The sequence below is a fragment of the Nomascus leucogenys genome, chromosome 10 (assembly GCF_006542625.1).
Source record: "Nomascus leucogenys isolate Asia chromosome 10, Asia_NLE_v1, whole genome shotgun sequence".
Lineage (NCBI taxonomy): Eukaryota > Metazoa > Chordata > Mammalia > Primates > Hylobatidae > Nomascus > Nomascus leucogenys.
The window spans coordinates 89,688,428-89,714,438 of NC_044390.1; the positions used below are offsets into that span (position 1 = coordinate 89,688,428).

The 26,011-nt window shown below is 40.7% G+C and overlaps 1 protein-coding gene and 1 long non-coding RNA gene across 6 annotated transcripts; one reads left to right on the top strand and one right to left on the bottom strand.

Moving 5' to 3' along the window:
- Window positions 1–1,870: 1,870 nt before the first annotated feature.
- RSRC2 (arginine and serine rich coiled-coil 2) lies at window positions 1,871–25,070 on the bottom strand. 5 transcript variants are annotated; one of them, XM_003280702.3, is made up of 11 exons: window positions 24,856–25,066; window positions 20,541–20,697; window positions 19,784–19,827; window positions 18,910–18,987; window positions 17,238–17,450; window positions 15,586–15,789; window positions 13,456–13,578; window positions 9,505–9,584; window positions 6,006–6,235; window positions 4,301–4,390; window positions 1,871–2,849 (listed from the first exon to the last, which is right to left on the bottom strand). In XM_003280702.3, the coding sequence occupies exons 4-11, from the start codon at window positions 18,915–18,917 to the stop codon at window positions 2,670–2,672; spliced, it is 1,128 nt and encodes a 375-aa protein (XP_003280750.1). In that variant the 5' UTR covers window positions 18,918–18,987; window positions 19,784–19,827; window positions 20,541–20,697; window positions 24,856–25,066; the 3' UTR covers window positions 1,871–2,669. The 5 variants fall into 5 exon arrangements, with proteins under 5 accessions (XP_003280750.1, XP_030677429.1, XP_030677430.1 ...); XM_030821569.1 differs by having other exon boundaries at window positions 6,006–6,238; window positions 24,856–25,064; XM_030821570.1 differs by lacking the exon at window positions 24,856–25,066 and adding an exon at window positions 21,196–21,545 and having other exon boundaries at window positions 6,006–6,238.
- A 183-nt stretch (window positions 25,071–25,253) lies between these two features.
- Window positions 25,254–25,689, top strand: LOC115837011. The gene is made up of 2 exons (XR_004032077.1): window positions 25,254–25,359; window positions 25,464–25,689. It is a non-coding gene; the product is annotated as an uncharacterized LOC115837011 (long non-coding RNA).
- Window positions 25,690–26,011: the final 322 nt, after the last annotated feature.

Here is a 26,011-nt window from a genome sequence, read left to right on the forward strand (position 1 = left end):
ACTTTGGGAGGCCTAGGCGGGGCAGATCATGAGGTCAGGAGTTCAAGACCAGCCTGGCCAACATGGTATAACCTGGGAGTTCAAGACCAGACTGGCTGACATAGTGAAACCCCGTCTCTACCAAAAATACAAAAATTAGCCGGGCATGGTGGTGGGCGCCTGTAATCCCAATTACTCAGGAGGCTGAGGCAGGAAAATCGCTTGAACCCAGGAGACAAAGGTTGCAGTGAGCTGGCATCATGCAACTGCACTCCAGCCTGGGCAACAGAGACTCTCACACACACAAAAAAAATCTGCATGTAAGTGGACCCTGAAGTTCAAACCCATGTGTTCAAGGGACAACTGTAATTTCATCTTTTAATTATTTGCATTTGGCTACTCAAAAAAGAAATTGAAATAAAAGAGTACTTAGGCCAGGCACTGTGGCTTCACATCTGAATCCCAGGTGGCACTTTGGGAGGCTGAGACGATGCAGATCATTTGAGGCCAAGAGTGGGAGACCAGCCTGGCCAACAGCCTGAGAACCCCATCTCAGATATGTTGCCATGGGCCTTTGGTGCCAGCTACTCAGGGGAGTGAGGTGGGAAGATCACTTGGGCCAATATACATATATACAGATATATTTTATTGGACAGTGCTGCTCTAGATGAGCAAAGGACAGGCCGTATTCACTCATCATGTATGGTCAGCTCCTAAAGTAACTGTAGACACACAGGAAGCTTTTGCATCCACACTGCCTTACAAGGTCATGAACATTTTTAATAAGATTGATTTAAAAAGGCAGAGCTTAATTGAAAAATGTTGATGATCACGAAACGAAGGATCCATAGTAGCATTTCCTTAGAAGGCTTAGATTTGTCACCAAAACACGGCGAAAAGCCATTTTGCCATAGAATTACTGTGCTCTGGGAAAATGAAAAGCTTATTAAAATATATTAGAAATCTTACAATCTGGCTGGTGAAGTGGATCACACCTGTAACCCCATCACTTTGGGAGCCCTGAGGTGGGAGGACTGCTTGAGGCCAGGAATTCAAGACCGACCTGGGCAACCTAACAAGACCTTGTCTTTACAAAAAATTAAAAACAAGCTGGGTGTGTTGGTGAGCACCTGCAGTCCCAGCTACTCAAGAGGCTGAGGTGGGAGGACTGCTTGAGCCCGGGGGAGCCTGCTGCACTGCACTCCAGCCTAGGACAGAAAGCAAAAAAAAACACTCCCATTACTTGATTTTCATGTATAAAAAAAAATGCCTAATGAGAAAGTTGGCAAGACTTAATCCCAGCTTTTAAAATAAGGGTGTCAATCTTATTCCTGTAGTCTTCCCTGATTGTAATGTGCTCTCATACTGTGATGTTTTCCAAAGGATTTTTCAAAGGAAAGCCAAACCTTATTACTTTGTTGTAACAAAAATAAATTAACTTCAAGTTTTGCAGGGTCCCCCCACCCCTTGGCTCCAGATTTATGTTCCATCTAATAACAAAACATTTTCTAGGCTGGGTACAGTGGCTCACGCCTGTAATCCTGGCACTTTGGGAGGCAGAGGAGGGTGGATCACCTGAGGCCAGGAGTTCAGGACCAGCCTGGCCAACATGGTAAAACCCCACCTCTACTAAAAATACAAAAATTAGCCAGGTGTGGTGGTGCGCCTGTAATCCGTTACTTGGGAGGCGGAGGTGGGAGAATTGCTTGAACCTGGAAGGCAGAGGCTGCAGTGAGCGAGATTATGCCACTGCACCCAGCTTAGACAACAGAGCAAGATCCTGTCTCAAAAACAAAAATGAAAAAAAAAAAAATTTCTAATATTTTAGTATTTTATAGTCTATGCTGGAGAAGACTTCAAAGGGATAATGAGCAAAAAGCATACAAAGAACTTGTTATAAGGCACTTTATTAAAATAAAAGTGCTTACATCCCTTTAATGCATTAATCTATTTCCTGAATAACACATGTAATATTTGACAAATACTGAACACCATGTGTGTCCCTTATAATAGGAAAACATACTATTTTATTAAGTTTTCTCCTTCCACCTTTTACATTTTTGCTCACCATGGTATTGCCTGTAGTATAGTTAACTGGCCTTAAAAAGGGGGTGGGGGGGAATTTCTAGCTAGTGTTTTCTAACAGCAATTGCCAAATGCTACAGAAACCATAAAACAAATTCAAAGAAACATCCCAGGTAACTTAAATTAACACCAGTTTTGAGAAAACCATTTTTATTATCATCACCACCCAGCTTATCTGTGCTGGATTATGTACCAAATGGCCAGATCTTCTAAAGAACATCTACATAACATTTCTTTCATGTTTCAAGAGATGAAAATAACTGTACAAGGTTAAGTACAAAAGTACACAAGACAGCGGACACGAAAAAATCCATGTATGAGATTTTATCCCCACCTGCAGCTTTTATATATTTGAAAAGTAGAATTCATGAACTAAAAAATATTGTCCTTCTATAGTCCTGTCAAGTTTAATGGAAGTGGGTTTAACCTGATTACAACACTAACACCAGTATCACTGATCTGATATTTACAAAAATTTGTATTTTTCAATAAATTAAAGTCAATGCAACACCCATGCAAGCTAGAGTGCTAGCTGTTTGGTGAACAAGGACCTGACATCGGAACAAGAAGTCTGTAAGTCCCAAACTTTACAAGTGTGATCATTTTCAAACTGCATCCATTCCTCGCATTGAAGATGTGAAACCCAAACCCATTCCTCTTTGTGTGTGGGTTTGTGATCTTGCCATTTCATACTGAGCATCTAAATTTCGAAATACTTCTTCTTGTTGCTTCAGAGTCTTGTAACTTTCTTCATCAACTGAGCTACATCCAGCTTCATCTTCACTCTAAAAATCAGACACAAAACATTACAATGAATTCAGATGGAGATAAATATTCTCTCACTTGACACTATTTTTTATGTATTTTTTTTTTTTGAGATGGAGTCTCGCTCTGTTGACCAGTCTGGAGTGCAGTGGTGCCATCTCGGCTCACTGCAACCTCTGCCTCCCGGGTTTAAGCAATTCTTATGCCTCAGCCTCCCAAATAGCTGGAATTAGAGGCGCACGCCACCATGCCCAGCTAATTTTTGTATTTTCATTAGAGATGGGGTTTCACCACGTTGGTTAGGCTGGTCTTGAATTCCTGACCTCATGATCCGCCTGCCTCGACTTCCCAATATGCTGGGATTACAGGCGTGAGCCACTGTGCACGGTCCCAATTTTTGTAGTTAGGAGAGATGGGGTTTCACCACATTGGTCAGACTGGTCTCGAACTCCTGACCTCAGGGATCCCCCCTCCGCCGCCACCCCCCAGCCTCCCAAAGTGTTGGGATTACAGGTGTGAGCTAGGCTGACACTATTATTAAATCATACTTTTGACAGGGTGCAGTGTGGCTCACGCCTGTAATCCCAGCACTTTGGGAGGCTGAGACGGGTGGATCACCTGAGGTCAGGAGTTCGAGACTAGCCTGGCCAACATGGTGAAACCCCGTCTATACTAAAAAAAAAGCCGGTCTCACTTAATACACTTGGACACGGATCACAGTAGGAATGAAACATGAAACCGTCTTACAAAAATACAAAAATTAGCGGGGGTGGGGCGCTGTAGTCCAGTACTCGAGAGGCTGAGCAGGAGAATGGTGAACCGGGGCGGAGCTTGCAGTGAGAGATTGCGCATTGCACTCCAGCTGGGGATAAGGAACTCTCAAAAAAAAAAAAAAAAAAAAAAAAAAAAAAAAAATTATACTTTTGGGATATGTATTTGATCTCAATAACTTAATTTCCATTCATTATTGAACACCTCCAAAGTACAAGGCAATGTTCTTTCTAGGTCTGGAATATAGCAGGGTGTAACAAAAGTTAACTTCAGTTCAGTAGGTTGGAAAAAACATAATATGTAGAAATGTCAGGGTGTAAATGCCACAGAGGAAAGTAAAGTAGAAAATGGGATGGAGGCTGGGCGCAGTGGCTCAGAACTGTGATCCAGGGCTTTGAAAGGCCGAGGTGGAAGGACTGCTTGAGCCTCGAAGTTTGCACCACTGTACTCCAGCCCGAGTGACAGAGCAAGCAGAGCAAGACCCCGTCTCTCTCACTCAAAGTGTGTGTGTAGGGAGGACAGTGGGTAGGGGAGATAGGAATGTTTCGGAATGGGATTGCTTGTCATTTTATAAAAGGTGGGGGAAAGAACTCAAAAACGCTGACACCTGAGCGAAGACCAGAACTAAGAAAATGAGGGAAGAACAGTGCAGAAGGGCTAATAGCTAATACAAAGATCCCCTGGCACATTTGAAACTCACCTTAATACCCATCAATTTCCTAAATTTGACATTTTGGTCCTTGTTTCCAAAATTCAATTTTTCCCATATTTCAGCAGATTGGGATTTGTCCTGTTAAGAAACACTGAACTTTAAAATATGTAAAATTTAAATATTTTTTAGGACATGAAATCTCTCAACAATCTCTAAATTAAAAAAAAAAAAAACATGGATGGCATTCAATCAATGTAAGTTTAATTATTTCAAGACTTAAGAAACCACAAAGTAAAGAAATATAAGCAAGAGGTTGGGCGCCGTGCTTCACTCCTGTAATCCCAGCACTTTGGGAGGCTGAGGCGGGCAAATCACCTGAGGTCAGAGGGTTGAGACCAGCCTGGCTGACTAGGTGAAACCCCGTCTCTACTAAAAATACAAAAAAACTAGCCTGGTATGATGGTGGGCACCTGTAGACCCAGGAGGGTCTCAGGAGTCTGAGGCAGGAGAATTGCTTGAACCCGGGAGGCAGAGGTTGCAGTAAGCTGAGATCACGCCACTGCATTCCAGCCTGGGCAAGAGCGTGACCCTGTCTCAAAAATAATAAAATAAAATAAAAAAAAGGATTCTTTTCCTGTCATAGACCTTTTTTAACATGCAATTTTTGCGACTGCATGTCATTTGCATTTAATGTCATTTGTCATTGCAAATAATGTAAAAAAAAAAAAGTACCTCATAATCTACGAAAAATTCTAAACCAAGTAGCCTCTTTTCCTTACTACTTCTATGGTAATATTAGTTTTCTTTTTTCTTTTCTTTTTTTTTTTTACTTGAGATGGAGTCTCGCTCTGTCGCCCAGGCTGGAGTGCAGTGGCGCGATCTCGGCTCACTGCAAGCTCCGCCTCCCGGGTTCACGCCATTCTCCTGCCTCAGCCTCTCCGAGTAGCTGGGACTACAGGCGCCCGCCACCACGCCCGGCTTATTTTTTGTATTTTTAGTAGAGACGGGGTTTCACTGTGGTCTCGATCTCCTGACCTCGTGATCCGCCCGCCTCGGCTTCCCAAAGTGCTGGGATTACAAGCGTGAGCCACTGTGCCCGGCCTAATATTAGTTTTCTTTGAAAGCTTGACTTCAATCAATTATGTTTTATTTTAGTATTAGTAATTGGCAAATAAGACTATCCTAGCTTTTTGTTTGTTTTTTTGAGACAGGGTCTCACGCTGTCACCCAGGCTGAAGTGCAGTGGCAAGATTTTTTTTTTTTTTTTTTTTTTGAGATGGAGTTTCGCTGGAAACTCACTCACTGCAACCTCCGCCTCCCAGGATCAAGTGATTCTCCTGTTTCAGCCTCCCAAGTAGCTAGGATTACAGGTGCCCACCACCACGCCTGGCTAAGTGGCATGATCTTGGCTCACTGTAGGCTCTGCATCCCAGGCTCAAGCGATTCTCCTGCCTCAGCCTCCCGAGCACCTGGGATTACAGGTGTGTGCCACCACACCCAGCTAATTTTTATTTTTTCAGTAGAGACAGGGTTTTGCCATGTTGGCCAGGCTGGTCTTGGACTCCTTATCTCAAGTGATCCACTCGCCTTGGCGTCCCAAAGTGCTGGGATTAAAGGCATAAACCACCCGCGTCTGGCCACCCCACGTTCTTAGAAAGTTAAGCCCAAAGTAATATTTTTCAACCCAAATTTGTTTTTCTAAGCAATTACTAATTAGGAATAAATGACAGAAAAGCAGAATAAGAGAACTTACTCCTTCTTTCTTGCCCTGCCAAAGCATTTTCCTTTTTTTCTCTTGTTCAGCAAATTTCATTGGATTAACAGCAGCTGGGTTATAGTAGCTGGGAACAGCTATTCCTGTCTCTGCCAAAGCTTTAGCTTGCAGGGCTGCCATCTGAGCTGCCATGGCTATCTGAGGTGTTACTTGTGTTCCTGATGCCAACAGGGCAGCAACATTGAGAACAGAGCCTCCAGTAGCTGCAGCTGCTTGAAGAGAATACAAAAATGGATTTTAAAACATAAACCTCCTGATTTACATTAACAAACGATTTATAAAAAGCTATGAATGTGCAAAAAGGCAGGATTTTCACCAAATACAAGGAAACGACTGAGTATTAGCTCACAAGTAGGTTTTTAGCAAACATTTATTGTGTTCATCAACAGACATATTTCTACATAAACCCTTGATATATATAAAAACCATTTATTGCCAGGTGCAGTGGCTCACGCCTGTAATCCCAGCACTTTGAGAGGCTGAGGTGGGCGGATCACCTGAGACCAGCCTGACCAACACGGAGAAACCCCGTCTCTACCAAAAATACAAAATTAGCTGGGCATGGTGGTACATGCCCGTAATCCCAGCTACTCAGGAGGCTGAGGCAGGAAAATCACTTGAACCCAAAAGGCGGAGGTTGCGGTGAGTCGAGATCATGCCATTGTACTCCAGCCTGGGCAACAAGAGCGAAACTCCGTATCAAAACAAAACAAAAATCCATTTATTTACTTTGAGGATAGAGAATTCTGCAAATAGTAAGAAAGTATGATTTCAGTGGAAATGAACTATAGTGTTTCTAAGGTATAATTACAAAACAATGAAACCTTGTTTTTTTTTTAATTTATGAAATGTTCTCATGGACATTTCATTTGATGCTCACATCATATACTTGAAAAACAGTATGAAGCTAAGGCTGGGCGCAGTGGCTCACGTCTGTAATCCCAGCACTTTAGGAGGCCAAGACAGGCAGATCACAAGGTCAGGAGTTCGAGACCAGCCTGGCCAACATAATGAAACCCCGTCTCTACTAAAAACTCCAAGAAAATTAGCCGGGTGTGGTGGTAGGCGCCTGTAATTCCAGGTACTCAGGAGGCTGAGGCAGGAGAATCACTTGAACCCGAGAGGTGGAGATTATTGTGAGTCAGGATCGTGCCACTGTACTCCAGCACGAGTGACAGTATGAGCCTCCGTCTCAAAAAAAAAAAAAACAAAAAACAAAAACAGAAACAAAATAAAAAAAAACCAGGCCAGGTGCGGTGGCTCATGCTTGTAATCCCAGCACTTTGGGAGGCCGAGGCGGGCGGATCACAAGGTCAGGAGATCGAGACCAGTGAAACCCCGTCTCTACTAAAAATACAAAAAAAAAAAATTAGCCGGGCGTGGTGGCGGGAGCCTGTAGTCCCAGCTACTCGGAGAGGCTGAGGCAGGAGAATGACGTGAACCTGGGAGGCAGAGATTGCAGTGAGCCAAGATCGCGCCAGTGCACTCCAGCCTGGGCGACAGAGCGAGACTCTGTCTCAAAACAAACAAACAAACAAAAAAAAAACAAAAACCGTATGCAGGTATTATGCTAAGGCCAAGTTCAATAAAGCCCTGGTATTTCCACTGTGATTGAGCAGCCCTCTGTAAACAAAGACACCTCTGATTACCTATTTTTGTCAGCCCAAAATATAACCTTAAAAAGTTCTTAAATTACCAACATTATGGGAACCAGAGTTATGAAACAGTAATGATGTAGTAAAAATAAAATGGCTATTTGTAAACTTTTAGAGTTTCAAATAAGTGCCATTGTTTAACAAAAATGTAAAAAACAACAACAAAAAGCCATCTTCCAGATTAAATTTCATACCAAATCAATAGTAAGCTCTCTGTGATAATTTTTTCCTTTTTTTTTTTTTTTTTTTTGTGAGACAGGGTCTCACTCTGTCACCCAGGCTAGAGTGCAATGGCATGATCTTGGCTCACTGCAACCTCTACCTCCCGAATTCAAGCCTCCTGAGTAGCTGGGACTATAGGCGCACGCAACCATGCCTGGCTAATTTTTGTATTTTTAGCAGAGATGGGGTTTCGCCATGTTGGCCAGGCTGGTCTTGAACTCCTGACCTCAGGTGATCCACCTGCCTTGGCCTCCCAAAGTGCTGGGATTACAGGAGTGAGTCACTGAGCCAGGAGTGATAATTTTCAAAATCTGCAATGTTTGTTATGCATAAAAACTTGATTTCTTGAAAGAGAAATACATATTTCAGATCAGTTCACTTTCTTTGTTTTTTTTTTTTTTTTTTTTTTTTGAGACAGAGTCTTTCTCTGTCACCCAGGCTGGAGTGCAGTGGCGCAATCTCGGCTCACTGCAAGCTCCGCCTCCCGGGTTCACACCATTCTCCTGCCTCAGCCTCTCCAAGTAGCTGGGACTACAGGTGCCCGCCAACATGCCAGGCTAATTTTTTTGTATTTTTAGTAGAGACGGGGTTTCAACGTGGTCTCGATCTCTTGACCCCGTGATCCGCCCGCCTCGGCCTCCCAAAGTGCTGGGATTACAAGTGTGAGCCACTGCGCCTGGCCCAGATCAGTTCACTTTCTTGCATAAACTGCATTTCCAAAATCGTAAAAGACAACTGGGGCTGGGCGTGGTGGCTCATGCCTGTAATCCCAGCACTTCAGGAGGCCAAGATGGATGATCACCAGGTCAAGAGATCAACGCCATCCTGGTCCAACATGATGAAACCCTGTCACTACTAAAAATACAAAAATTAGCCAGATGTGGTGGTGCACACCTGTAGTCCCAGCTACGGGGGAGGCTGAGGCGGAGAATCACTTAAATCCAAGAGGCAGAGGTTGCAGCAAGCTGAGATCACGCCACTGCACTCCAGCCTGGGTGACGGAGCGAGACTCCGTAACAACAACAACAAAATCTGTTGTGATGACTACAGTGTTACATAAACATACTCGTTACTAATTTATCAACAAAAATTATCCACATGGACCACATCAGAAACAAGTTACAAAACACTTAAGTGAGAACACTAAAATAAACTTTTACAGTGTACTGACGGGAAGTAGGAATCATAGGTGATTTTCTTCCTATTTTCTGTATTTTTCAATTTTTCTACAAAAAACATGTCAAACTTAGGCTGGGTGCAATGGCTCATGCCTGCAACCCCAGCACTTTGGGAGGCTGAGGCAGGAGGACTGCTTAAGCCCGAGATCAAGAATAGTCTGGGCAACACAGTGGAAGGTCCTCTCTACAAAAAGTAAGAAAAAAATTAGCCATGCATGGTGATGTGGGCCTGTAGTTCCAGCTACTCCGTAGGCTGAGGTGGGAGGATCATTTGAGCCTGGGAGTTTGAGGCTACCATGTGCTATGCTGGAGCCACTGCACTCCAGTCAGAATAACAGAGCAAATCCCTGTCTGAAAAACAAAAAAACTTGAAAGAGCTCAAATAGAGATGACTAAAAAAGAATTAAAAAAAAAAAAAATTACCTGCAGCTATTTCTTGTTGTTTTTGTTTTTCAACCATTTCCTTTTCTCGCTGTTCTTGTAATTTCTTTGCCCTTTCCAACCTGCAAAAATAATTTCAATAAATTTAAAATAACCAATATAAAACCATTCTGTATATATCTCTCTATATGTGCATGTACAGAGACAAGCCAATTTCCATAAAATTTTAAATTTTTAGCATCCCTCCACCGATAGCCATATGTGAAGAAAAAGCAATCATTCTTGATGATATAAGCTACATTTGAAGAACACTACAACAGTGGTTTTAAACATTTTTGAACTGACTAAATAGAAATGAGCAGTTTTTATATGCAGTTCCAATTAAGAAGTGAAAAAAAAATTACATCTTGCAAGTAACATATTGAAAGCTGAGTAAATTTTAGAGCATGGTAAGTAGTAAATAACTTAAATTTACAGAATTATCTAAATGTTTCTTGAGGCAGAAAAAGCCAGCCAATCAAGACATTCGGATAATTTTTTATATTGAACAGACCTTAGTAAAATCTTCAATTTAATAAAAATCAAAAAGCCAAAACTAAAAGGTCAAGCAAACCTTGCCATTCTCTGTAATCCAATAAAATGGGAGGAAAACTTCTCTCAATTAGGAAATTACTTCTAGCAGTTGAACAAATTTATCATTTACAAAGGAACTTGTAACATGAAACACAAATTCATCCCAAAACAAAAATGAATTTTTTTTTGAGACAGAGTCTCACTCTGTCGCCCAGGCTGGAGTGCAATGGCATGATCTTGGCTCACTGCAACCTCCGCCTCTGGGATTCAAGCGATTCTCCTGCCTCAGCCTCCTGTGTAGCTGGGATTACAGGTACGCACCACCATGCCCAGGTAATGTTTGTATTTTTAGTAGAGACGGGGTTTCACCAATGTTGGTCAGCCTGGACTCAAACTCCTGACCTTCTGATCCGCCCGCCTCGACCTCCCAAAGTGCTGGGATTACAGGCGTGAGCCACCATGCCCAGCCCAAAAATGAATGCTTGTTCACTCTACTCACTCTACTGAATGAGTAGTGTGCACACATTAAATTCACTAATGAGTATGCACACTGAACAACCTGTATGTCAAGTTTACCCTTCCTATATAGCAAATAACAAGTAATACTATCTTCACAATGAATTCCTGAAAGAGAAACTCTTTTCTTCATAAGGATTCCCTGATATATCAATCAAGCCAAATGCCACTAACGCCCTCTGTAATGTGGTATAAAGGGTACAGGACTGACAAAACTTGTTTTTGTTTTGGGGCACTACGGGTAATATAATGTAGGGGTAGTAAATTGGATTTGCTTTAAGAATTGTTAAGTTGGCCCGGCTCCGCGCCTCTCGCCTGTAATTCCAACACTATGGGAGGCTGAGGTGAGTGGATCACCTGAGGTCAGGAGTTCGAGTCCAGCATGGTTATTAACGTGGTGAAATCCCGCATCTACTAAAAATACAAAAAATTAGCAGGGCGTGGTGGTGGGCACCTGTAATCTTAACTACTTGAGATGCTGAGGCAGGAGAATCACTTGAACCCAGGAGGCAGGGGTTGCAGTAAGCCGAGATCACACCACTGCACTCCAGCCTAGGCAACAAGACTCCATCTCAAAAAAAAAAAAAGGAAAAGGAAAAAAAAAATTGTTGAAATTTACATAAAAGAAATTTAACAAGCTGTAATTTTATTCCCTTTTATGAAGCACATATGCATGGAAGGCATGGCATAGACTTGATTTTGTCCTTGAGAATAAAAGTTTGTAAATTAGCGGTAACAATAAAATGTAGGTCGCAGGCCTGGCAAGGTGGCTCATGCCTGTAATCCTAGCACTTTGGGAGGCCAAGGTGGGAAGACTGCTTGAAGCCAGCAGTTCGAGACCAGCTTGGCCAACATGGCAAAACCCATCTCTATTAAAAAGAAAACAAAAATTAGCTGGGTGTGGTGATGCACATCAGTAATCCCAGCTTCTTGGGAGGCTGAGGCACGAGAATTGCCTGAACCCAGAAGGCAGAGGTTGCAGTGAGCCGAGATCATGCCACTGCACTCCAGCCTGGGCAACAGAGCGAGACTCTGTCTCAAAATAAATAAATAAATAAATAAAATAAAAATAAAAAAAGTAGGTCACAGATCTGAAATCTATTTCCTAAACAGTTTTAAATCCTGACGTTTAAGACCAAAAAAGAAACCAATATAAAAGGTCTATACATGGTAGTTTCTTATTAAGAAAAAAATTCTCCAGATTTCAAGGTAGTAAATAATCTCATATTCTGAAATTAAAGGACTACATTTAAAACTTTATCTGAAAGATCACCAAGTAGTCTACATGTCAATGAAATTTTGGATGCTGTTAACGGCTTCACTTTTAAAAAAATCCAAAAACACAAACAGAATAGACTTATGGCATTCAAATAAATAACTTAAGGGCTTAAAAAATATTTGTCAGAGTTAATGAAATTACAATCTAGTATATATTAAATCCGATTTTATAGTAAATTATTTCCATACTAGTTTCAGAAAGAAGATATGTGTGACTACAACTGGTTGCATTAAAATGGCCATTGAAGATCTGGAATCAATACCATTCACTAAGGTGAATGGAAAGAAGGGGTAGGCTCACACTTTTGCTGCTGTTCAGCTGCAGTTTCTGTCAGGCTGGGTTCCCAGGGAAGCACATCAGGTTACATTGTGTTACCAGCCTGGGCAACATAGGGAGACCCCGTCTTCTCTACAAAAAATACAAAAATTAGCCAGGCATGCCTGTGGTCCCAACTACTTGAGAGGCTGAGGTGGGAGGATTGCTTAGGCCCAGGAATTCAAGATGCAGTGAGCCGTCATCATGTGCCACTGCACCCCAGCCTGGGCGGGACCCTATCTCTAAAAACAAAACACCTTAATTTTGTAACGAGAGAAAAAAAATTTAAAACCTAAAAAGTCTATTTTTCAAAATATGAGAAATGCTCCAAACAAGTGCTTGGATTTTATTTTACTTTTTGCCTCTCTGAGGCAGTTCTTTGAATAGTTTTGCAGATTTCAATATATAGCCGTGCTGTGTGTGGTTCCACCATTACTCATCTTTGAAACAGGAGAAAATTTATGTGTGTGTGTGTGTGTTTTGAGACTGAGTCTCACTCTATTGCCCAGGCTGGAGAGCAGTGGCGCGATCTTGGCTTACTGCAACCTCTGCCTCACGGGTTCAAGCGATTCTCGTGCCTCAGCCTCCAGAGTAGCTGGGGTTACAGGTGTCTGCCACCACGCCCAGCTAATTTTTGTATTTTTAGAAGAGATGGGGTTTCACCATGTTGGCCAGGCTGGTCTCCCAACTCCTGACCGCAAGTGATCCGCCCGCCTCGGCCTCCCAAAATGCTGGGATTACAGGTGTGACCCACTGCACCCGGCCGAAACAGCAGAATATTAAAAATAATAATAAAAAAAAGTTCTCCCATAGTTATCAGGAATAAAACTTACAAGATCAAATAAGTTAGCTTATAATGTATTATCTGTTAATTGCCATCTTCAAAATAATAATATTGACAAAATTTTACTTACTGTTTCAGGTATTTTGTCTATTTGAGGGAGAAAAAAAGTAAAGGAAAAGTCATCTTAGATGAGAAAATAATAGTTCTTGAACCAGATTTAAGACTCAAAAAAAAAAAAAAGTTTCAAATGCAAACTGAAAATATTTGGGAGTCTAAGTTTGAGAAAAATGAAATCAGTTAAATCATGAAGGAAAAAACAGAAATTGTTGTAGACATCTCAATCTTTTAGTTGTGCAAATGTTTAAGATGAGAATTAAAACTATTTACATAGTTCTAGATCACAAATATGCCACCATATTACTAAAGTATGTGAATCATTCTCTTACTCAAAGAATTCATCTTATCCACACAACTGAGCATTTATTTAAAGGTGAACTGGAACAAATGAATTAAGAAATATACACACCTTCTAGCTAAAGCTTCTTGTGCATCCATTGCTGTGTTTCTGCCTCTGAAGGGAGGTGGACTTGGAGTCCGGCTTAAACTTCTGCTAAATCTTCTCGGCTTTTCAATTCTCTTCTTTCTATCTCTGTAGTAAATCGTATTTCATATGTCAAATTATGGCCAAGTCATAACTATTTTGTTAATAAGAAATCAATTATATTGATAGTCAATAAAAATCCCAACAATACAAAAACATTCAGTTTGAGACGCAAAAGATTTAAACATGTGTTAAGCTGAACTCATTGGAAACAACAGTTGTTTCCAACTCCCTCATCCCTTTTTAAGAGACAGGGTCTCACCATGTTGCCCAGGCTGGCCGGCCTCCAGTGATCCTCCTGCCTTAGCCTCCAGGGTACATGGGTCTACAAGCATGCCCCACGGCATCTGGCTGTTTCCAATCTTTTGCATAGTATATCCAATGTTGCAAAAGCTAGCCTTATACATTAGTCATTTTGTGCTTGTGTAGGTCAATATGTATACCACAGGAATCATTCCTATTTTCATCTATAGTGAATTTGTAGATGTTTTTCAAAAATAAAAAGTTATTAACCACTAAAAACTAGGTCTAGCTAGGTGCCATGGCTCATGCCTGTATTCCCAGAACTTTGGGAAGCTCAGGAGGGCAGATGACCTGAGGGCAGGAGTTCGAGACCAGCCTGGCCAACATGGTGAAACCCCATCTCTACAAAAACACAAAATTTAGCCGTGCGTGATGCTGGGTGCCTGTAATCCCAGCTACTCGGGAGGCTGAGGCAGGAGAATCGCTTGAACCCAGGAGGCAGAGGTTGCAGTGAGCCAAGATTGTGCCATTGCACTCCAGCCTGGGCGACAGAGTGAGAATCCGTCTCAAAACAAAAAAACTAGATGTCACTGACCAAAAAAGCACTTAAAAAAAATTTCTTAATTGGTAAGGTTGAAAGTAGTAAACTACTATAAACTAGAACCACTGAGTAAAAATTCATATTGATTTAATAAAGATCAAACAAGTGATAAATCATAAAAACCAAGTTACTGTTTTAAGTACAGGTCCCTTTTTAAATGTATATTTCAATCTTTTATACACTGACCTAAGTTGCAATAAATTAACAAAAGTTAGTATACTACTGTCTTATGTAAACAAGCAGAGAATAACACATTCGTTGAAGAATATTTATAATTAGTTTTCCTCCTGTGCTCTATTGTACACTTCCTATCTCAACAAAGCCTCCTCCCACCAATCAAGATAAATCTAAATTGTGTTCATTTACAAACAAAATCTGAGGTAGTTTGTACAATACAGTGGGTTAAGCATATGCATGGAATTTGCACTTAGATATATCTGAAACCTGGTCCTGGCTCTAACACTTAATAATGATACTGTTTTGGAATTCTGGGGCAAATTTCTTAAACGTCTTTAAGCACGACACACGTTACCTTTCAACATGGTTCTTCTGAGAACTAGACGAGCTAATAACATGCAAAGAATTCTAGCATACAGCATATGGTAAGTATGTAAAAGTAGATTTTAGTTATTTGTGATAATAAAATTAATACAACAAATCCAGTGTTGAACACAACTGAATTTCTTTTGTTTTTTAAGACAGGATTCACTCCTGTCGCCCAGACTGGAGTGCAACAGCATGATCTCGGCTCATTGCAACCTCTGCATTCTGGGCTCAAGGGATTATCCCACCTCAGCCTCCCAAGTAGCTGGGATCATAGGTGTGGGTCATCACCCCAGGCTAACTTTCGTATCTTTTGTAGACATGAGGTTTCACCATATTGCCCAGGCTGGTCTTGAACTCCTGGGCTCAAAAAATCTGCTCGCCTCGTTGTGATTACAGGTGTAAACCACTACACCTAGCCAACAACTCGATTTTAATAGGCCTATTCATACCTGCACTTCGCAAGAGATTTATCAATCATGAGAATACTTGTGAATGCTATTCAAGTGTTTAGGTGTGTTCTTCATACGTTAGGTAATGACTAAAATAATTTTACCATAATCTATAAATAGAATTGTGACCCACAATGTTAATACTCTCTTACTGAGGAAGATAAACGGACTCTCTGAGGGTCCTATTAAATTTTATTCAAGATGATGGTCACCTACCGACTCCTACTCCTTGTCCTACTCCTGCTTCTAGTCCTATGCCTGTGTCTTGATCTTGAGCGGGAACGAGACCTGATCCGCCGTTTTCTTTCCCTGCTTCTGGATCTCGATTTCTTCCTCTCTCTGCTTCTAGATCTAGATTTCTTCCGCTCCCTACTCCTGGATCGAGACTTCTTCCTCTCCCTGCTTCTACTACGATGGCGTCTGAAATTAAAGTGCACAGATCTGTAATTAAGAGTTGTGTTGTTTCATTTATACACATCATGAATTAGTTATACACATCATGAATTAGTTATACACATCATGAATTAGTAACGCAATTAAGACAAGCAAGTAACTGCACTGTATTATTTACAGAAATAAGCGAGGTTTTCAAAGGAAATACTAACTAAAAACCCTTCATTTTGTTTGATAATTTGTCCTAGAACATAGTAAACCTATTACCATGTCAAAAGTGTTCAATGCATCCTACCCAAATTTAAGCTTCCGTTTAATACTCTTCCCACAGTAGTTACAAAGCTTAATACTTTAGTTTATCTACTGAAAATTTTTGAGTCTGATACCACACACAACCCACAGAATTCTCCAAAAAAACCCTCACCAAAAACCATTCACAAATTTGAGCTGTGATCCAGTTTCTCAAAAATCTTTTTATCTATACTCCAACATCAAAAAAATCTAGATTGCAGTTTAGCAGCAAACACCTACATCACCATCGATGATGCAAAAGGACTGTTTATCAGCTTAAACAACACAGTTTAACAATATGATTTTTTCAGTGCCAGGCAGATTAAGTGATTAAAAATCTCAGCTGGGCAGTGACTCACTCCTGAAATCCCAGCATTTCAGGAGGCCAAGGCCGGCACATTGCTTGAGCCCAGGAATTCGTGAACAGCCTGCACAACATGGCCAAAACCCGTCTCTACAAAAAAACACAAAGAAATTAGCTGGGTGTGGTGGCACATGTCTGTGGTCTCAGCTGCTTGGGAGGCTGAGGTCAGATCACTTGAGCCCTGGAGGCCAAGAGGCTGCAGTGTGCTGAGAGCACACCACTGCACTCTAGTTAGGGCAACAGAGAGACCACCTCAAAAAAGAAAATCTAGGCTGGGCGCGGTGGCTCACACCTGTAATCCCAGCACTTCAGGAGGCCAAGGTAGGTGGATCACCTGAGGTCAGGAGTTTGAGACCAGCCTGGCCAACATGGCGAAACCTCATCTCCACTAAAAATACAAAAACTAGCCAGGCATGGTAGCACATGCCTGTAATCCCAGCTACTTGGGAGACTGAAAAAGGAGAATCGCTTGAACCCAGGAGGCAGAGGTTGCAGTGAGCCGAGATCAAGCCACTGCACTCCAGCCTGGACAACACAGCAATACTCCGTGTCAAAACAAAAAAAAAAAGAGAAAAGAAATCTAGGCACTTGAGATTTAGTCATCCCTTATACCCCATTCTTGGAAACCATTTTTGCATGATGAGAAAGCAAAGCCCAAAGCCCAAAAGCAAAAAAAAAAAAAAAAAAACCACAAACCCAAACAGACGAACAAGAAAAACTCCCTAATGATGATTTTTTTGGGTGTTGCTGGGTTAATGAGAAACTTTATGTAACTCAAATCTTACTAGAAGGTACTAAATTAGAATACAACATGACTTACCTTTCACGAGACCTAGATCTTGAGTGACTTCTGCCTCTTGATGACTTTCTTTCTTTGCGTTTGTGCCTGTCCTCACCATTTTCAGATGAATTTAGTCGCTCTCTTCCTTTATCAGAAGAATGTTCTTTGTCATTATGTTCCTCAGACTTATGTTTCTTAGAGGATTTATCTTTGGATTCATGTCTTCTTGCCTGTTTTAAGAAGAAGTTGGTTCTTTCAGGAAAATAGTGCAACAAAGAGAGTTAGTATGGGTATCAGTAGACAAAAATGTTGTGATGCAACATTAGTAACCTTAGGAGTGTGTGGCAAATAAAAAAAGATCTAGTTTCACATCACCCAAATGTTGCAGATGTAATTACTATTTTTTTTTACTATGAACACCCAAAATGTAGTTCCTCCCCAAAATATTTTCAATACTACAACAGAAACAATGATTTTTAAAGTTGAAATATTGAAAAGCCATTATGCCAGACAAAAGAGGAATCCCTTATGTTTATCTAAAAGAATACAGACCATGTATATACATCAACTTCTAAATCCAGAGTACATAATGTAAAGTTTAAGTAAGTAATGGAGATGACACAAAAAGTGCACCAGAAACACATTTCAATTAGGTAGCTAAATATAATTATTACTAAGTACTAATATTTTCTATAATTTCAAATTATTTTACACAGAGATGCAGTGTCCCTTTTAGTTATACTGCCTGCTACATCCTCTAAAAGACAGCTCTTGATTTTCCTCCCAATGTCTAAACTGTGAAGCAATCACTTTTCATCCTGCAGTATCCCAATAGGCTTAGAGGAGTATTACATTTCATGTACCTAGGGTAGAAATGGCAACTGTATGTTTCAATTTTAAAGAAACCAAACTAGGTGTAACAATTAATCCATGTGCCATCATCACACAATACATACTGCCCCAATACTTTAAAAAGACCAAGGCCTTCACGTTTGCATTCAGAGACTCAGCTAAAATTAACTGCATGATCAAGTCTCATCCTACCAAATACCAAAGTAGAAGTGCTACATACTACAGTTCCCTACAGGAAGATCTGTCAAATTCATCTTGTAGTGAAAGTTTAAAATCCTAGACATCTCTGAATCACTAAATTTTAAATCTGGAAGGAAACTCAGATCCTCTAACTTAATCCCTTTATTTTATGTATAACTAAGATCTAAAGTTACAAAGCTACATGGGTGAGCTGAACCTATACCCCATGTTTTTCTGATGCCCAGGCTACCACTTTTCCAGTATAATAAGACACTACTGTTTCCCAAAAGGCCATAGCATGTTTCTTTCCACTCACGATTAATGTTTCTTAAAAATAAAACTTGGCCAATCATTTTGGAACATGCATGATGACATAGCTGAAAATGATCATAGTACGTAATTCATTATTTGCAGAAAAATAAGAGACCTGGAGACACAACTAAATTTTAGTTTCATTGCCAGTTCTCTATAGGAGCTTAGAAAAGAAATTTTCCTTGGTTTTGCTATAAAGAGGCAGACTGGAAAAGTCTTAAGTGGTTAAACTTCTAAAGGTTTTAAAGTTTATTTCAAACCAGTTTTTCAAACATAACATTACTATTAATTTAAAAAAAACATTAAAACCCTTAACTGATTTAAGATATATTTAAGGGAAATAGGAGTTTGAATGACTAATAGTTACCTTATCATGAAGTAGGCTTATTATTTTGCTATCTGAGTCTGCAGCGTCTTCAGTTCAGTCTCTTCGCGCATTAGCACGCTGAGTATGATTTATTATAGAAATGTTATCATGTGAGCTAAACAAAATAGTCATTTTCACAAAAACTCTCCTAAATTAAAAATTTAACAGAGCTTCCATTAGGGGAAGAGGTGAAGTCCCTGCCCACACTTGTTTTAGGAGTCCCTTACCCAGCCCCCACAAGACTCTTCTCCCTTTCTGGCTACTACTTCTACACTTCCTTATTGGCTCATTCCTTGTCTTCTCAGGTGGGTGAACAAGTAACTCCTCTGCAATACAGCTGTTCCTTTCTTTTTCCTCAAGTTTTGGTGTCACTGCCACCTTTTCAGCTGTCCCTCACTCAAACCTTTATTTCAAAATTCAATAGTACTATTAGGGAAACTGAACTAGTTTGCAAAAGAAAGAACTCCTGTTATCGTTCATGAGGAAAAAGCAGCCCACAGATATCTAGGGTATTGCTATGTAAAGATGATTGCTGTTTAAAAATCCTGAGCAACTGTCAGGCACCAGGAGACTCGGGACCTCAGATTAATGGAAGCTCTGTGTGACAGGCCTAAAAAAACCAATCATATTCTTCATATGAAATTTTTGTGAATATTTTCACAATATAATAAAATTAAAGTTTTGAAGGTACTTTTCACATAAACATCTTCTTCAAAAATGATGAATCAAAATCATGCTTATTTTATAACCCAATAAACCTTTTAAATTTCAAGTTTTGTACTTACCTTGACAATGTCTTATATTCATACAAATCTTTCTACCAGACACTTTATAAGTATTTTAAAGTACCTATTCACTACAAAGTGTTAATTACCTCTTTGCTTCTGCTCCGGCTCCTGTGTTTTCTTCCTTCATTATCTGTGAATACACACAAAAAATAATCACCATAAACAAAGTTGGAGAAACATTTCATCTTAAAAAACTCTTAATGCTGGAGAAAAATGACTCCCATTAGTCTTCTTCCAATGACTAATTTTTTTATGGCACGGGTGGGATTATTCTACATTAATACAACACATATGTGAAACAAATCAAGAAATCTGAGCAAACCAGGACATAAAGCATCCTAGATACATCTTTTAAACAGTCATAGACTTTTTGTATTTTACATATAATCTGACCAGCCCATCTAGTTTCCTAGTCTATAGCAAATTCATAAGGGGGTTTAGCAGTGAGAGGTAAGCCATTAAGAAAAATAAAAACTAAAGGAAATAAACAGGTTGAATTATATTTGATATGTTCCAACATGGCGAAACCCTGTCTCTACTAAAAATACAAAAATTAGCTGGTCGTGGTGGCGCATGCCTGTAATCCCAGCTACTCAGGAAGCTGAGGCAGGAGAACTGCCTGAACCCAGGAGATGGAGGTTGCATTGGGCTGAGATTGTGTCAATTTTTGTATTTTTGCTCCCGGCTCAGATGATCTGCCTGCCTGGCCTCCCAAAGTGCTGGGATTACAGGCTTGAGTCACCACGCCTGGCCAACAAACTAAATGTATGTGTCTTCTTATACAACAGGTCTACATATCTTATACAAATGCTGACAGTTGTAACCACCTCTAAGATTTCATACCTGACTTTCGTTTTCTTTCTCTTGACCTTGATCGTGATCTTGAATAATGATGTTTTGAAGCTCTAGGAGAAACAGATACATCTGACTGCTCTTTTTTCTTATCTCTATCTGGTGATGTCTTTTCTGGGGCTAGTCCATCTCGTTCTGTATCACTAGCCTAAAAGTTTAAAAACAAATGATTAAAGTTCTTAATTACATTTTGAATGTTTTCAATTTCTTAAAAGAGGGACAAAGGGAGGGAAGATAGCCCCCCAATTAATAAATCAGAATGCCTGCTTTCCAAGTAACTAAATATGCTTTGTACACTAATAAGCCTGAATGGCTTGAAATGACGAACCTGATACTAAAGCGAGACCTACATATTTAGACTGATGTATCTTTAATTTTCTAATGATGATTCTTATAACTTTTAAAACATGGGGTGGGGTGGGGGAGGAATAAGGGCTCTAAGTATTTCTAATAAGCATTCAAGCAGAGAAAATACAGTCCTTTTTAGATGTGCAAATGCATTTAGCTGACTTTACCAATACTTTTAAATTAGCATACATGTCAAACATCAAAAATGAGTTGTTAAAGCTTAAAGGTACTCAAGACCATAAAACCTTAAAACAATGCCTAAGAATATGATAAAATAATAAACAGAAAATTAACTTACCTAAGTGAGAACCTCATCTTAATGTCATTAACCCTCCTTAATGAAAACAGCCCCTTGGCACAGTGCTGCTGCAAAATATGGTCTGCCTCTCCTCAAATGTGCTCTGGGCTATGAAAACATTAAGTTGTTTCTGCTTTAAAGCATTTTATAATTATTACAATATAAATTTTACAAGTTTCAACTAATGCGGAAGGTAGACAATGGTCGGCTATCTGACCAGAGAATATGAAAATAAAATAATTGATACACCTGGGGAATTGATTACTTAGGAAGGGTTGGCAAGCTATGGTCCTCATCCTGTTTCTGTATGGCCTTGAGCTAGGAATGGTTTTTTACGTTTTTAAAAGTATTTTAGGCATGTTTAATAAATAACTTCAGTAAATAGCACTGTAAAGACTTAACCGTTAAAACTAAAGGCACTTAAAACGCCAGTGTTGTGGCTCATGCCTGTAATCCTAGCACTTTGGGAGGCTGAGGCAGGCGAATAACCTGAGGTCAGGAGTTTGAGACCAGCCTAGCCAACATGGTAAAACCCCGCTTCTACTAAAAACAAAAATTAGTCAAGTGTGGTGGGGTGTGCCTGTAATCCCAGCTACTCAGGAGGTTGAGAGAGGAGAATGGCTTGAACCCAGGAGGCAGACGTTGAAGTGAGCTAAGATTGCACTACTGCCCCTCCAGCCTGGGAAAGAATGTGACAGAGACTGCACATGGCCCACAAAGCCAAAAATATTTACCATCTGGCCCTTTACAGAAACAGTTTACGGACTTTTCACTTAGAACATCAGACGGAATCTGGATTGAATAAATAGGGAATCCATAGTCTTCAGCAGGAGGAATCACATTAGAGAACTTCCTCCTTTAGGAAGGTTAGTCCAGAAAATGAATACCAAATATCAAGTGCAATAAATGGGGGTATTGTATTTCAATAAATGAAGTCGTGAGAGGTCGAGTTACTTCAACAAGTATTTACTAAGGGTCAAAAATGTGCCAAAACCAATGCTAGACTTAGGGAATAAAGTGATAAATTAAAAAAGAAAGGTTTTGCAGTTCAATTATGAGATGAAAGACATAAATTACGTGTTATTCCTCTAACAATGGTACAAAAAAACAGTAAGAAATAAAGTAACTACAGGGAGGCTCTCATGCCAGCATATTGTGTATGTACTTATTTCTCCAGTCTGGGTGACTTCTGGAACCATAAAATTTTTATGCTGAAAGGTTTTCATCCCTTAGAATAGAGTTCAACTTTCTCGTTTCACAGATGAAATCCAGCAACATTAGTTGACTTGCTTAAAATGATACTGCATCTCCATCTCTTTACTGTGTTTACTAATAAATGATGCTGTATCATTAAGGATGATTCTGATTTTTCACAATGAATACTGCACACTTTATTTTTTTTTCCATCATTATCCTTAAGGACTATTTCGGACTCATCTATTACTTGCTGAGTGTTTGTACAGCTTACACTTGGTAAACAGAAGTGATCTCGAAAATTTTAAGCACCGCTATCACTTCTCTCAGTTGCACAACACTTTTGTCAGAGACAGAATTCCTTAACTAGTGGCAAATCCCATTTACTTTTGCAGAGAACAAGACTAGAATCGAAGACAACCTTTGCATGGAAAAGCTAGTGCTTAGCCTAGGCAGTTTTCAGGCAATGGTTTATCTAACTTTAACTTTATGCTTAACATCACAAAGCTGCGCAACAGAGAAACCTCTGTGACACAGGCTAACTTAAACTTATATCAACCATTTTCATCTGTAAAATATACTACGGAGCAACAAAAAAAAACCATCTTAACACTAAACAGGAATGATAGGTGGTCATTGAGGCCATGGAAAACTTTTATTTCCCTGAAGATATTTTATAGTAGCATAATACATGTATCCAGGAAAAAACCCCACCAAAAACTGAATATTAAAATTGCTCTGAAATTTTCTAAGATTTAATTTAGTACGAATCTATGTGTACACATAAACGTTAACTGCAAAACAGCCTTCTATTCCAGCAATGGCTCTACAAGGTAGCCACTTTGGTTTCTTATAATTTACATTTTGTTGCAAAACTCTAATAACGGCTCGAAACATAGTAGACAAATCTTTTTCCACTGTGAAGGAGGTAAGCACTGGATTGAATACTTAGGCCACTTCTCTAGGGGATTGTCTTTTTATTGAACAAGGCACGGCATAAATAAATGCTTAAATTCACTTCTTAAAATACTGGAACCCGGCCGGGCGCGGTGGCTCACTCCTGTAATCCCAGCACTTTGGGAGGCCGAGGCGGGTGGATCACTTGAGGTTAGGAGTTCGAGACCAGCATGGCCGACATGGTGAAACCCCGTCTCCACCAAAAATACAAAAAAATTAGCCGGATGTGGTGGTGGGCGCCTGTAATCCCAGGTACTCGGGAGCCTGAGGCAGGAGAATCGCTTGAACCCGGGAGGCGGAGGTTGCAGTGAGCCAAGATCGCGCCATTGCACTCCAGCCTGGGCGACAAGAGCAAAACTCTTGTCTCAAAAAAACACAAAAAACCTGCAACCCAAGAAAAATAGTATTACTCTTTAAGTATACTGAGGCCCAAAACACTAAACAAAGGAAAACAGTAAGTAAAAGAAACGAGTCTAAACTCAATCAACTAGATATTAGAGGGGTATGGGGGAGAAAGAAAAATCATCTGCCTAATCCCAGGCATTCCAATCGTTAGGAAGAGCAAACTTTAAAATTATCACTACGTTTAAGAATCATAATTATTATCGAAAATGATATAATTTTTTAGTCAGTAAAAAGGAATGCAAAATCTTTACATTTTCCTTTTAACGGAAGAAAAATGAGGTAAGCACAAAATAATGTGCATCCGTCAGAATTGGGTATCTTATACACACGCAGGCTTATTGTTCAGAATAGATAATTCACAAACTGTAGCTCCTCTGGGGTCAACGAAGGGTTTAAATTTAAAGGAACAAGGTCAGTGACAAGACTTAACTATAATGCTTCTCGGACTTCAAACTGATTACATCACGGGCCACTTCGGAAACCGCGCATCAGTCAGAATTGGTAGTTCCACAACCTTTTAAGTTGAATTTTCACTCCCTTTCAGCAATACCTTCTTAGCTCGTTAATACACAATAATAAGGTTTACACTGACAAACACTAATTGAAATTATGCAACTAGAAGCATCTCATTGAGCGTACAAAAAAAAAAATCTACAAGTCGCTCTCTTCTCCCACACTATCCCTTACAGACACCGCCTTTTTGACCCAATACTTTTCAGAGACCACTCCTGATCGTCTTTCTCTTCCCCAGCCCCTTTCTCCACCGCAAATTCTCAAGCCCTAAAAAAACTTAGAATAAATTACTAGCCAGGGTGAATAAGCGAAAATGGAGGAAGTTCAGTGAGGCGAAAGGAACGTAGGGTTGGGGAAGAGAGGAGGAAAGTTCTGGAAAAAAAAGGCACTCCCTGCGGCTCCCCACCCCCACCAACACCGCCTTACTTCCCCCTCCCTACAGCAGGCAGCCGTGATGGCGGGCGCAGAAGAAGGCCGCGGCGCCATTTTGTCCACACACACACACACGAACAAGGCTTTGGGAGCCGTTCACCCACTGTTGGAACGTACCAGAAAAATATCCCTGGCTTTAAACTCAGATTCGGTACCTACCGCCATAGTTCAGAGTCCCGGCCGCTAGAGCGGCGCCTCCACTTGTCGCTTTCAACAGTACCGGCCGCTCCGAAGCTTCGCCTCAGACTAAATCGCTCGCGCGAGAGACCCGGATGGCACAAAGGAGAGAAGGCCAGGCGCGTCGCACAGCTTGCTGGGAGGAAAAGGGGCGGTAACAAGAGTTTCTATAACAACGCAATTCGAGGCGGTGATTGGGTGTTCTTTCACAGGGGAGTGTAAGGACCATGAAGAGGGCGGGGCCAAGAATACATCCTAGGAATGCGCAGTCGGGAGAACGGAATGGGCGGAACTCAGGGTGGGGCAACTTCCTATTTCGAGTCTAAAGTAATCTTGGTCTCATCCGGCCGCCGTAAAGGGGTTGGGTTTAGTGTTCTCCCGCCAATTTAAACCTGTGGGATGGAACCTAGAGACTAGAGGCGGTTGTGTGAGTCAGGAAGAGGGGCCAGATATTTGAGTGTTCCTCTTTAGTTTCTTCAATTGCAGGTGAGGACGGGGAGCTGCGCTGTGTAGGGAACTGGGGGTGGGTTCGGGACGAAGTAGCTGCAGCCTCTGCTCAGTTCCTGTTGTTTTCTCCTTGACGCCGGCAGGAGAGAGGTTGGAGTCGGTTTTTGCTGGCGGCGATGTCCAGCGGAGAGCGTTTTAAGTATGGAGGCCTAACTGACAAGTGTTTCATCTTGCTCATTCTCTCCTATTCGCGAATCTGTTCTGCATTCCGCCGCCAGAGTGATCTCAAAATTATCAAATCAGACCACTCGTTTGCTGAGTTCCCCCTTTACCCCCTGTACTGAGAATAAAATTCAATCTTGAAGTCGAGGTTTTATTGGGCTCCACTGCTCTCTCCCTCACTGTCTTCTGCTTTTGCTTTGACCCGGCAGCAGCATCAAACGCTTCCTACCCAGCCTCCGAGTCTTTGCACTCTGTTCCCTCTGCCTACGTCGCGTTCCGCCTAAGTTTTGCGTACTTCTTGTTACTCAGGTCTCAGCTCAGATGTCACCTCCTTCCCTTCCCAAACAAATCCTTCTTCAGCGACGCCTCACCTCATCCATTTAATCACTGTTTCCTTCAAATCATTTAGCACTTTTTGTAATTATTTGTGCATTTGCTTTTCTGTAGAGGTAGCGTAACAAGCTGCATA

Excerpts from the sequence above, each read along its gene's own strand:
- RSRC2 (XM_030821568.1), bottom strand. Across the intron at positions 15,790-17,237 it reads AGATCTAGGTCTCGTGAAAG|ACGCCATCGTAGTAGAAGCA; the intron begins GTAAGTCATGTT and ends CTTTAATTTCAG. Across the intron at positions 13,579-15,585 it reads AGGACAAGGAGTAGGAGTCG|AGATAGAAAGAAGAGAATTG; the intron begins GTAGGTGACCAT and ends GATTTACTACAG.